Raw genomic sequence first — 14,118 nt, forward strand, 5'->3', positions numbered from 1 at the left:
TCATATATGATCAATGAATGGCAACTTCGAGCAATGTCACAATTATACTCATTACGCTACTTTTATTTTCCGTTTTTCCTTCTTTTTTTTTTTGGGGGGGGGGGGGGGGGGGGGGGACGCTGCTGGGGGTGTAAAGGAATCCTAAATGTTTAAAAAAGAAAACCTTGTACAATTGGATCATTGTGCAGTAATTATTTAAAAAAAATTTATGGACAACATACTGTAGTCTCAATTATCAAATCCTAAAACTTTAAAACAGAAAAGCTTGTACAAATTGGATTATCAACATTATATTGTGGTCTCAATGATCAGGCCCTATAAGCTACTTCAATCACAGTGGGTAAACATGGAATTGAAACCCTTCTCAAATTTTCAAACCCTAAAAGTTTATAGCAGAAAAGTTTGTACAATTTGGATTATCAACAAGATATTGTGGTCTCAATGATCAGGCCCTGTAAGCTACTTCAATCAAAGTGAGTAAACATAGAATTGAACCCTCTCAAATTTTGGATGCAAACTAGATATGTCAAATATTTGCAGGTTTGGGAAGATCAATGACTGTCATACTTTTACATAATCATCTGGGGATAAGCTCTTCCTTCGTAGATCTTCTACAAAGATTGAAGTGTTTGCCATCCTGTTTTGTGTGGGTGGATAGGTATCTGATATGACCATTTGCCAAAACAGAGAGCATATTTTGGTTTGTGCTTTTTCCTTGGATATTAACGGCTGGTTGTGTTGAACTGTTCAAAGAATGCTTTTGAAATCTCGTAGTGATGTTCTTCGTCATGATTCCTTTTGTCCCTGTTTCATCATAAAGCAAAGCATGAACACGATGCAGAACAACATTTAAGAATAACCATACATAAAAGTACCAAAAGCCAATTCATGAGGTATTTTTCCCATAGTCATTAGCATCATGGGGCATATTTAAAATTTTTACTGTGCACTTTGTGACGCTCATGCACGCACACACAGATGTGCACTCACATGGCACAATCACACCCATATGCCCACAAGAATACAAGGTTTCTTCAGAAAAAACTTCTTGAGAAGAAGAACAGAGAACTGTTTCACTCTTGCAAGAAGCAATTGCTTAGACAATTTGAAAGGTCCCATTCAATGATGATTTTCAATACAAACACCTTAATTGAACAATGATTCAAGAGCAATGGGATTGCAATACAAGTACATGGAGTAGCTATGCTTGTCAAACCTGACTCCAATTGTGCAAGCCTAGAAAGCAGATATATCATTGCATCCTTAGACTTGGACTCTAGACCCTTGGCAGCTCCATCCACACACACACATGGTGCGACTGATGGTATGGGACACCAGTCCTTTCTATGGGAGCTTGGTGCAGCAGATTGCTGGGTCCTAGACTCAAGGGTGAACCCATACCTGCTCCATGAATGGGAGATGAGTCTGATGTCCATCCTTATTCTGTCTCCTCATGCTTACATGACTTGTACCATCTCATGTGCAGGTTGGTGATCTATGTGGGCATTTCAGTGTCAAAGAAACAACTTGCATTCTACCATGTGCCATGATGACATGCACAAAACCACTGGATGTAATGGAGCAGTGATGGTTCATGCTTGATGGGTCTACACCACTCACAAACAGGGTGGTATGGGCTGCTACTAGCACAAGTAGGAATGGGAAACACTAGTAAGCAGGTGGCAAAAATAGTGATATTTTCTTAGTGGAGGCTGCACTAGCTGAAGCTTCATGATTACTTGGTAGGCTGCATGAAATCTCCTATTTCCCACCCAAGGTGCAGGCAAAGGTAGTCTGAGGAGCTGTCACTCCAAGTCTATGGCCAACTGGCAAAATGGAGGAGGTGCACGCTGGAAAAGTAAGTGTTATTTTCCTTTTCTTATTACTGTATTTGCAGGCCATAGGCCATAGGGTTTGGTGTGGTGCTGCCAGCAGCCACAAGAACCATGACAACCAGCATGGCAAATGTACACAGGCAAGCTCAGACAGGCCTACTCAGGCACCGTAAGGCTGCCCCCCAATGGGCTGCATGAGGATACTGTGCCTCGAACCATGACATATGAGGTTGCCACACCATAGGGCAAGTTCGTGCCCATTCCGCAGCCCATTGGCCACGTCACAGGCCCTTGTGGGTCATAGTGCACAAACTAGGTCGGCAACTAATTGGGCAGCCCAGACAAAAGTCCATAGTTTAGGGTGGTCCCCCTTGTTGGTCAGACCCCAATGCAAATGCTCAGTTGGGAAGCAGTCCCTGCTGGTTAGTGTGGGGCATCCTGCAATAGACAAAAAGGCAAGTATTGGCTTTTTGGTGGCATCCTTGGACAACACTCTGGGCAGCCAAGTGAGCACAAAACAAGGATAGCCTGTTTGCAGCCACCTGGCAGCACTTGTGGGCAGCACATGGATGGTTGGCCTTGTGCAGCCCCATTGATGGGCAGTCAGTGCTCAGCCCCAATGCCAGCCAGAAAGACTACATTTGTAATTATGTGGTCACCTAGGAACTCACATGGGTAGCCTTATACACATACCTACCCGAAACCTTAGTGCCCCTTGGTCAACCCCATGAACTATAGGGAATGGCACAATTTCATGGTCAAGGCTGTATTGTTAGTCCGTTTGGGCTGTGGTGTATGCAAAGGCCAATACACGTGCTCAAACCAAAGCAGTCATGAATAAAGGTACATAAGGAAATTGAAATAACGGAGGCAAATAAGCAATGTATGACAAACACTATCTTTTCAGTAGTTAGTGAAGCTACATTGCTAAAGAAGATTGCACTACATGCACATTTAGGAGATCCCCTGTTACATCTTTGGGACATCTGGATGACACCAGCAGCATTAGTCATTCTTGGGTCATAAAGTGATCTAGTGCATTGCACTAGGATCACTTTAGGGTTAGGGCAACCAAAACCTGTTTACAAGACTGAAGGCCCATTGTGCACATTCATTGTGTGATCACCACCCTTAACTTTGGGCCCAATGGTTAACATGTCCATGCACTAGGACAGAGTGGGCTGATGGTATGGGATGCCAACTCTTGGGATGCAATTGTGGCCCAACATCCTACTAGCTCTAGGCATTTTTGGCTCTATAGCTAGGAGGTGAGTTTGATGTCCATCCCCTTCATGTTTTGTGTCATGGGTATGGCTTGTGTTGTCTTATGTGCATGTTGGATCCTAGGGGACACATCATTGGTATCAAATGTCAAGTTGCTATCTCACACAAGCTACAAAGTATGAGATGTTACTAGTGAGAGGGGCATACATGGGGGCATGTGTTGCAGGTGCTAGGTACGAGAGATGGTTCTTCTTTGATACTCATGCGGCTCAAGAACCAAGTTAGAGGTGAATGGAGAATGATGTCAAAGCCTGTCATACTCGTCTCATGAATCCCTAAACACAGCAGCAACAGCAGTCCACTGATGATGATGATGATGATGTCGTGGGAGGCAGTGGAGGGAGTGAAACAGTCCTCCAAGAAGTAGGATGTTGGTGATGACTATGGGCAGTAAAATGCAAGGTTTGATGGCTGAGATGGCAGCTCCATGGGCAGCAGAGGATGAAGATAACAACAATGACGGCAGGCTAGCCTCCAAAGAGTTAAAAGCAGACTGCTGAAAAAAAACACAGCAGGAGATAGTGATGTTTGCAGGGGCAGCAGCTGGTGACTATCTCCAGGTGGTGGCAATCGGGTGGGTGGCTCCAGATCAGGCTGGGTGACAGCAAATGTTTGAGACAAAATGCCAGTCTGTTCTATAAATCATTATGTTTATTGTTTCATTAAAAATTCCCACAAGGGGGTATCCAACTCTCTCGTGTTCATTGAGTCTAATGCTTGCACTGTCTATACTCCTCTTTCTTCACTACAAACAACATGGTGAAAAAAATCATTGCATGGATGCTAGAAGGACACATGGCACACAAGTGGATTCTACATACCAAAAAGAGCAACCAAAGTAAAGAAAGCACACATCGTAAACAAAGAATAACATAGCAGACATCTTAGGCGAATTGAATGCATGAGAATGATGTCCAAACAGCCATTACTGTTGGATGTCTTTATTTCACAACGCATATGTACACGTATCAATTTCATAAATATGAATTCGTTGAGATTTCTAGGCCTCAATATGAGCATCAGCACTAGAGAACCCAATGTGCCCACTATATCACACAGACATAGACCAAGAAGCACTACAAAATTCAGCACATATGTTATCATGAGATTAGGGAAAATAGCATCGCCCCTTTAGAGATGGGTTTGGATCACTATCGAAGATCATGGTTCAAAGTCTTGGGACGGTTCTTATAGAGGTCTGCAGACATAGAGAGCTCTGCTGTGGCACTGTTTATCAGTACCTAAAGAGGACTCAAACAAAGAGCCACTACCTAGATTTCATTCAGACTACAGGTTCACCAACAAAGACAATGGCTCCCCTAGACCATTGACTGATAAAGAGCTGAGTCCAGGGGTCGCAGAAGACCCAACAACACACCTACTAATCAACCGTCATTATGGATTGAGAAGCCAAAATGCCCCTATGGTGCCCCAAGAGTATCGAAGGAGTCAGCCAATGAAGCCTCCATATCATTTGACCCATGATTATGATGTTCTCCACAGATATAGGAGGATGGCCACATCCTCCTTTCTACTGAAAGTAAATTATTCCAAACAATTGGGAGAGGAGGGGCCAGCAAAACAAGGCAATGAGGAGAAATGAACAGCAGGAAAAAGGGCACAGGCAACAAGTAAGGCAAGGAGAAGGGTAGACTAGAAGAGGGGAGGGCTCATACAAGTTGCAGCAAGGTCATGTGGACGTGGTAAAAAGATCATGTCAACTCCTTATCTACTTGGGCCACTATTCAACTTACTTTTCTTGTCTTTCCACCTTTATCAACAGATGCTCATTTCAATTAGAAGGAAAGCTTGCTTGAAAGACATCAAACCTTGAACATTTCTCATAAAATTGCCGGAGGTACTCATTTGCCATGTCCATATTCATACTCCGTAGTTTCTTCACTATCTGTTCACAAGTTAAACATGTCATGTTGTTTTTATCAGCAATTTCCCACAAGCTATTGTCCAGACCATTCTCAAGCCTTGATTTTCAAAAAAACAGACATACTATTTCTAGACCAGTTAAAACCTCTAGCTTCTCTTGAATTAACCCTTTTATAATAAAATATTTGCCTTCTGTCACTAATGTCAGTGTCAGATACTTCTTCCATTTTATAAGACTTTGGACAGAGGAAAGTGTTGGCCTTGAAAAGAGAGAAAACAAACAGCAGTCAACATTTGTAAGGACATTTAATCTTAGCATCAGCATAGCTTGAAATCACCTCTTCATGCTCCCTTTCCCATCGTTTTCGAGCAAGATCATCCTTCATATCCTGATCTTTCTTGTCCTCAAGTTCTTGGTGCAGCCTTGCATTGTGACGTTCAACTTGCCAATCTCGCACGTTACAAACTCTTCTATTCTCTTCAGCATCCCTTAAACACTCTTCATCTTGAAACTGATACCTCTTTGCAGGAATAATACCCACCTGCAGACCAAATTACCTAGCATGGGTTATGATAGAAACTCAACAGTCATGCATCATTAGTGGCAGCTGTAAAAGCCAGGGTTCTCAGTTACAAAAGGTATGATATGGTACGGTATGATACAATACGGTACTAATTGGTACCTTAGGATTTTAAAGGTATGATATTGTACGGTATGATACAATACGGTACTAATTGGTACCTTAGGATTTTATAAGGTACATTATGGTATTAGTAGGAAAAGAAAACAAAAACTTAGTTATTTTGGATTACAGATAATAGAACACATGTTTAGAGCTAAAATAGCAATGCCACTTGAGTTACAGGATGAAAACATGAGGGTAACAAGGCAAAACCTCATGCGCAAAGGGCTACTAGAAGATAGATAGGAGTGTATACATAATACATCATACAACAAAGTAAAGTGTAGGGTGGATGGACAAAGAGGCTCTTCATTCTTGTGTGTGTGAGAGAGAGAGAGAGAGGGGGGAGGGATGTGCTTGGAATTGCATATTCATCTTGGAAGGTGGGAAAGAGAGAGTGAGAGAGGCTTGAAATTATGCTAATGAACATAAGGCTTGGGAGTTGGAAGATATTGTGTGTTCTAGTCTTCACAGGCCAAAAATAGCCTGTTTTTTGGTACCAATTGGTACAGATAAGTACCATACAGACTTACAGTATGGTATGAACCATACAGAATGAACTAGTCTGTATGTAGTACAAATGCAACTATGGTAAAAGCAGACATAAAATCATGTATAAAGGCAGGAATCCGGTGAAATTGGAACAGTTTAAGGATTTCCATCCATGTCCATAGTCCACTACAAAGATTTTCATCTGCAAGAGGTTATATTAACGCTGTCAAACATTTTTGGCCAATTTTAGTTTCGAAAACAATCCTTGAGACTTCGTGTTACTACTCTCTCTTTTTTCTTTTGACTAGATCTGCACAGGAAACGTTGGAACCTGAAACCCATCATTCCACCACCAGAATATGCAGAAAAGAAACTTGACGTCAAGGACACTGGAACATACATATCCTTCAATGAGTTCAGCAGTTTTATGTTTCCATCTCTCTTTAAACTCTTCATCTTGTTTCCGCCAATACTCTTCTAATGCAGATCTCTCCTGAACCCTCTGGCTCCTGCATAAGATAAGCAAGATCAGTCACAAATCCTTTTGAATTAGCGAAATAAAGTTGGAAAAGTAAATGCAAGGAAACTCAAAGTACATCCATAAGATGCTCAAGATGGGCTTCTTAGAGTTATGGGTCAAAGGGGCAGCAGCCTTATACTCTTTGAACCATAACTAGCTTCTTATCAGAGGAGATGGAGCACAGGTGTCAGAGATTCAGCATTTAGCACTCAGTTAAACAGGAATGCCCCCTAGCAACTTTCCTCTTCCCTTTTGTAGCTAAGGCCATCAGCAGAGGTATCAGCTCAACCATTTCAGATCAAGATGAGCTCTCAGATGTAAAGTTTTCAGATGATACAGCAACTTTGCGATATGGAGCCAAGTTCAGAGCTTTTGTCTCATCCATGGAGGTTTTCTGTCAGGCTTTTGGTGCCCTCATCAACTGGCAAGATCTTATGGTTCTATGTTTGCAAGTCTTCTCAGCCAATTTGGAGCTGTCATGATCACTTCACTTGGGTAGCACATGGGACTTCAGGTATGTGGCTTGGCTGCCATGTTGGGATAGATATTTCTTCAAAGCAATGGCTGGCCCAACTATTTTTGAGCATCAGACACAAGCTTAACGTTGGAGCACTGCTAAGTCTCTCTAGCAAGAAGAAAAGTACAATTCTTGCCGTGCTTTCTCAAAATCTTGTATTGGAAGGTGAAGAAGCCCTTCTGTGATTTCATATGCTCAAGAAGGAACAAGAGCCCAGCAAGCTAAAATCACCAAGAACAAGTCTAACAATCCAAAATCTAGAGAAAGATTAGGCATTACTGATCCAGAGTGTCAAATTGGAGCTGTATTAGTAAAGCCTATTGCTGAAGGACTTCTTCCAAGAGAGAAGCCATGGAAGAAGTTGCTTCTTTGGAGATTGCACTAAAATGAAAGCTGATGGAACATTGGATAAGTACAAGGCTCGCCTTGTGGTACAACGGTTTGACAGAACCAAGGGATTGACTATGAGACCTTTATGTTGACTGTGCAATTGACATCCATAGTTGTCAAGTACGAAAGGTACGATATGGCATGGTATGGTAAAATACCATACTAAATGGTATCTCAAGATTTTATAAGGTACAATACATTATTAGTACCCAAAAAAAAACTTGAATACAAAAGATAGAACACATGTTTGAAATCAAAATAGTAGTGCCATTACAAAATAAGATGAATGCATGAGGTGACAAGCCATAATTAGCATATGCTAGGCCCTAGCAGTCGCATGCACAACATGCAGTACAACAATATGCATAGATAGAATCTAGATCATAAGTAGGAGTGGAGACAATCATACAGAAAAGAGAGGGGCCTAGAGTGAGGCATCACTATCATCATCATCAAGACCATCTAAGTACTCATCAAGAGACTCTGAAGATGACTCCTCACAAATCAAATGGTGAGACAGTCTTGTACTCATCATCAAATGATGACTCCCTAAGCAATTGTTATGTAAGCAAGAGGAGGATGTCATCATGAGGCACACAATGAGAGCTACTAAAGCCCCGCATGACATATGTCTACAAATCACTTGAACCACTCCTTGTGGGTATTGGAGTGTGCCGAATGACGACATCCCTACCACTAACTACTTGAACTCCTCACCTATGAGCACACTAACTACAAGTGTCAAGAGTGTTACCTACCATGAGCTCTCAATAGAGCTCCGCAAAAATCAACTGCTCCTCCTCATCAACCTCCTAATACACACTCCAAAGAGTGTTGCCCTTCAATTTGAAGGTTTCAATATTCACCTACATAATCTACAACTATCATATGCCAAGTCGATTGCAAATTTTCATGTGTATAAGAGAATAGACACACCAGTTTCTCTCACAGCACCCGAATAGCAATTCTAGGCAAGGACTCTCATGACCAAGGGCTCAAAAGTATCCAACACATCCAAAATTTTGCCACCAAAGAGAGGCTTCAAAAGTGGCTCTCTCCTCCAACAAGCAGAAGAAGCAAATACCACATGCACACTGTCTGATGTGCATGGTATCCAAGCTCCTCTAACATTGCATTATGGTCATCCACGAGTAGCACACGAGTCAAATATACAAGCTGATCTCTATCATCCATGATCCCCAGCAACTTATAGGCCAAATGTACCAAAGTTGCAAAACCATGGATGAGCTTATGGATCCATGCCCATCTCCTCTCTACTACTAATATTGGACCCCTCGCAATCACTCATACACAACACCCTATAAAAGGGAGTCATTGCAATCACAATGACACGAACCTTCTGCCGAAACTGCTCATTGAGGGACGAGCATTGTTGTACTTGGGTGCTGACTAGAATGCGAGCTCGGAGTGAGCAGAGATAGATCAGAGAGCTTAGAGAATCGTGTTAGAGTGTACTAGTGTGTTGCATGGTACACAAAGAATAAAAATGTATTTATATGTTAGGGTACAAGTAAAGGGTGTGTTCACACCCGTAAGTTTATACACGCGGGAGTTTACACCCAAAGGACTTTACACCCAACAACCTCCCACTTAAATGCCCAAAGTGGTGCCTGTAAACTATCCAACTCCCACTAGTCGAATGCAATGCTCATGCTGAGCCTTTGCAAGACTTTTAGTGGGAACATCTACAAGGTTATCTTGGGTTTTGTCCTTAGTCAGTGTGACAAAGTGCCATCATCCAAGACTTGTCAAATGAAATGATACCGAACATCTATGCGTTTGATACAGGCATGAAACATGGCATTTTTAGCCAGACATACCGCACTCTGGCCATCACAACCAAGCACTGGAGTATGGGAAGAAAGACCAAAATCCTTGACCAAACGGCCAAGCCAAATAGCTTCCTTAGAAGCTTCTATAGCTGAAATATATTCAGCCTCTATAGTACTTAGTGCTACAATTTTGTGCAACCTTGAACACCAAGAAATAGCTCCACCAACCAATGTAAATGCATACCCACTGGTAGACTTTCTAGTGTCAAGATCTCCTACCATGTCCGAATCACAAAACCCCTACAGCTCTAGTGTGCCCTTTCCATAGCATATACATTTGTCTTGTGTACCTTTTAAGTATCTAAAGATACATTTCACTACTTCCCAATGTGGTTTGCCAGGGTTAGACATGAATCTACTAACAACTCCCACTGCATGGGCAATGTCTAGACGAGTTGCAACCATGGCATACATCAAAGAACCACAAGCTAATGCATAAGGTATGCCTTTCATCGCAATAGTAGCTGCATCATCTTTTGGGCAATCAACTTTGCTAAGCTTTGTATATGGTGGTAAAGGCACACCAAGAGACTTAACATCACCCATATTAAATCTATCAAGTACTTTGCTAATGTACTTGTCTTGTTAGAGGAACAATAAATGCTATCCTCATCTCTTTTAATGCACATGCCCAAATGTGTAGCTACTCTCAAATCTTTCATTGAGACGGCTGAACTCAGCTGCCTTTTAAGGGTATGTAAAGTGCTCTTATGCTTTCCTGTAATCAGCATGTCATCCATATATAAAACCAGCACAACAAGGCTTCCATCATAGCTTCCATCATTAGCCTTCTTAGTGTATAAGCAATGATCTACATGGCTGTGTTTGAATCCATGGCTGAGCATAAAGGTATCAAATTTTTTATACCACTGTCTAGGAGCCTATTTCAGCCCATATAAGCTGCATTTCAGCTTACAAACTAAATGCTCTTTCCCTAGAATAGCAAAACCTTCAGGTTGTTTCATGTACAGCTCTTCATCCAGGTCACCATGAAGAAAAGCAATCTTCACATCCATCTGATCGAACTCTAAATCCAAGGATGCAATGAGAGCAAACAAAACACGGAGTGTAGTCATCTTCACCACCAGTGAAAAAACCTCCTGGAAGTCTATGCCTTCCTTTTGTGTATAGCCCTTGGCAACCAAACATGCCTTGTATTTGGGCTTCTTATTAGTACATTTCACCTTATAAACTCATTTGTTAGGAATAGCCTTCCTATCCTTGGGAAAAGGTACAAGCTCCCATGTGTTGTTCGCATTTAGAGATTTCATCTCTTCCTGCATAGCAAGCTCCCACTTTCTCTTGTTTTCACATGACTCTACCTCTTTAAATGTCAAAGGCTGGCCTTCATCACCCAATAAAATACAATCCAAAGATGGCTGAAGCCTCTATGGCTGCCTTCTGACCCGTGTAGACCTTACCCAATGATATGTGTTGATAGGCAATGGACCTACATCCTCAAGTATGTGCACACCATCAATTGGTGGCTGATTTTCATCATTTTCTTGCTGATGTAACCTGTATTTAGCATGTTCTTCTTGTTGTCCTGTTCCATCATGTGCATCAATTTGCTGTCCATTATCTTCTAGCTATAGCACAATAGGTTGCTGCTCATTTTCAGTATCAAAAGGGACAGTATCTTCAACTAATGGTTGCTGAATGGCTGGTTGTTCATGCTGAAACTTGACTTTCTTTTTGTCAAGGTCGCCATCTATAGTATTTTTCCGTAAATTTGCCTCATTGAATACTATGTCTCGGCTATGTACTATCTTTCTATCCTGAGGAAGCCAAACTCTATAGCCCATCTCTCCCTCATCTCCATATCCCATGAAGATGCCCTTCATGGATTTCATGTCTAGTTTAGTCCTCTGATTTATAGGAATATATACAAAAGCATCACAACCAAAGATACGCAAATGGTCATATGAAGCAGGTTTGCCAAACCAAACCTCTTCAGGATGCCATTTTTCAACGCATGAATGGAGAGCAATTGCACACATGAACTGCAGTTTTAAGAGCCTCTCCCCAAAACTATTGCAGGAAATTAGCTATGGACAGCATGCATCTGACTCTCTCACAAAGTGTACGACTATATCTTTCAGCCACGCCATTTGATGCAAGGTTGTAAGGGACTATTGACTCCCTCTTAATGCCATACATCTGATAAAATCTTTTAAACTCATTAGAGATATACTCCCCTCCATTATACGTTCTTATAGCTTTTAACTTGAGCCCTTTCTGTGTGGTAACAAAGGCATGAAACCTTTTAAAAGCATCAAACACTCCCTTTTTGCTCTTTAATACATACACCCATGACTTTCTACTGAAATCATTAATAAAAGTAACAAAGTATCGTGCATCCCCATGTGAATTAACAGGCATAGTGTACACATCTAAATGTACTAAGTCAAAAGCATTGGACTTCTTAACAACACCAGAGTAATAAGGAGACTTGACATGTTTTCCATATATGCAATCATTACAAAAGTCAAGTCCAGAGTCTTTTACATCACATCTTCCTGAAGGGGAGAGAACTTGAAGGCCTTTTTGGCTCATATGACCAAGTCTCTTGTGCCAAAGTTCTATCTGTGAATGAACTTCAGCCATAGCCAAAAACTTGCAAGGTAATGCTTTATAATGCAAATAGTATAAAGTCTCTTTTTTACTGCCTTTAATAATCAGCATAGAGCCCCTATGGACCTTCCAAGATCCACCACCAAAGGTAGTAAAATACCCTCTTGCATCAAGCTGCCCAACTGATAGTAGACTTTTCTTTATGCCACGTACATATCTGACATCATGCAAAATCAGCTCTTGACCATTTTCAAGGGCCAAGTGAATGGTACCTACACCCTCTATTTCACATGCATAATTGTTGCCGAAGTAAACATTGCCTAGACAACCTGAAGTGTATTCAGAAAATGACTCCAAAGAGAGAGTGATATGAAAAGAGGCACCCCTGTCCACTATCCATGACTGAGACAGCCCATCATGAGTTGAATCTAAGGCATCAATCACCTCCTTTTTAGTGATGTGCATATCACTTGCTACTGTCATAATATCTACATCATTACATGAGGCGGCAACAAGTATCTCTCCAGTGTCGGAGAGTTCTTCAATAACCACACTAGTTGCAACATTTACTTTTGCAACTTCTTTTGAGAAAGAGCTGTCATCGTCTTTCTTGTCATCCTTCTTTTTCTTTCCTTGCTGTTTCTTTCTTTCTTGCTCTTTCTTGTAGTAGCAACAATCGGACTTTGTATACCCTTTACGTCCACATTGATAGCAAGTGGCATCCTGTTGTGTTTTCCCTTGCTTTTACTCTTGCTTTTTCCTTTATTTATTGCATTACCCCTCTTTTCTGACCTGCCTCTCAGATGATAAGTTGAACCACTACTTTCTCCACTGTACTTTATTCTAATCTCCTCATTGAGAATAGAGCCCCGAACACCATCGAAGGTTAAAGCAGGATTGTTGCTCAATGAAACAACCAAAGACTCCCAGCTATCAGGCAAAGTCATCAAAAAGAAAATGGCCTTCAATTTATCATTGAAGGGCTACAAACTAGAGTCTTATAACTGGCTCAAAATCCCTGTAAAAGCACTCAAATGCTCTGATGCAGGCTTAGACTCATCCAACTCCATGCTTATGAGCTTGCGCATAAGATGAACTTGATTTACTGGAAATAAGTATCCATCAACTTTTTCCATATGACATAAGCTGTATCAAGACGCTTAATGTTCGTAAGTACATCATTAGATACGACCATTTTAATATATGCAATGGCCTTCTTGTTGAGTCCAGCCCAATCCTCATCTATCATAGCTGCAGGTTTGACTTCCAAGCGAGCATCATCACAATCCTTGAGAAACAAAATGCCTTGCATCCTGTCCTTCCACAAATCAAAACCAGTGCCATCAAATCTCTTGATTTCAAGAAGGGATTTTGTGTCACTGCTGCTTGAAGCATTAGCAGCCATTGTTCAACAATGTACCAAAAAAAAACTGCAATTTATAACAGCAAACAATGAGCTGAATGTTCAGTTAATATCAGCCCAAATTTTCAGGCAATGAGAGCAAGGTTTAATCCAAGTACATATACAGCAGTAGGATTGATGACTTTCAGCAATATAACTGAGATTTCAGCACATACGCAAAGCATACATCACTGCCAGGTGACTCCCACTTCAGCAGTATTACCAAAAGTACAACTGCAATAATCCCAAAATTGCAAATGATCACTAAGACTACTACAAGATGATTATTCAGCAATACATCAACTCAATGGAAGCTGCCCAACATATATACTGCATACATATGTAACCAAGTACTTCTGATACACAAAAGAAACCAAGATTCTCTGCAATTTCTTCAATATTTCACAAGTGGGAATGAATCTCACTGCTTACAACACCAAGATTGCATCAGCAATGTTTCCAATGAACATTTCAGACATCATTTTTGCCAAAATTCTCAAATTTCAGCAAAACCCCCAAAATTTTACTGACAAATCTGAACCAATTGCATCATTACATAAACCCGAGACCATAAAATGGGAAAATTTGGCAAAGTTTGCCAAAATTTTGCAAAAGCCCCAAAAATTCTCGAGTCAATTGTGCATCAATCTCAACGAATTTGACTCTACTAAGCAAAATTTCATT

The 14,118-nt window shown here is 41.1% G+C and overlaps 1 protein-coding gene across 1 annotated transcript in view; it reads right to left on the reverse strand.

Moving 5' to 3' along the window:
• Window positions 1-281: 281 nt before the first annotated feature.
• The window catches only part of LOC148036493 (uncharacterized), a 64,697-nt gene continuing 50,860 nt past the window's right edge, over window positions 282-14,118 (reverse strand). Inside the window, exons 5-8 of the mRNA XM_087678485.1 lie at window positions 6,579-6,687; window positions 5,342-5,545; window positions 4,949-5,025; window positions 282-804 (exon numbers count right to left, since the gene is read on the reverse strand). Coding sequence (XP_087534611.1) covers window positions 723-804; window positions 4,949-5,025; window positions 5,342-5,545; window positions 6,579-6,687 — 472 coding nt within the window. The 3' untranslated portion in view covers window positions 282-722. The remainder of the gene's footprint in view (window positions 805-4,948; window positions 5,026-5,341; window positions 5,546-6,578; window positions 6,688-14,118) is intronic.

The sequence above is a fragment of the Lygodium microphyllum genome, chromosome 5, assembly GCF_053477565.2.
Source record: "Lygodium microphyllum isolate KBCC chromosome 5, Lygodium_microphyllum_v1.1.10, whole genome shotgun sequence".
NCBI lineage: Eukaryota > Viridiplantae > Streptophyta > Polypodiopsida > Schizaeales > Lygodiaceae > Lygodium > Lygodium microphyllum.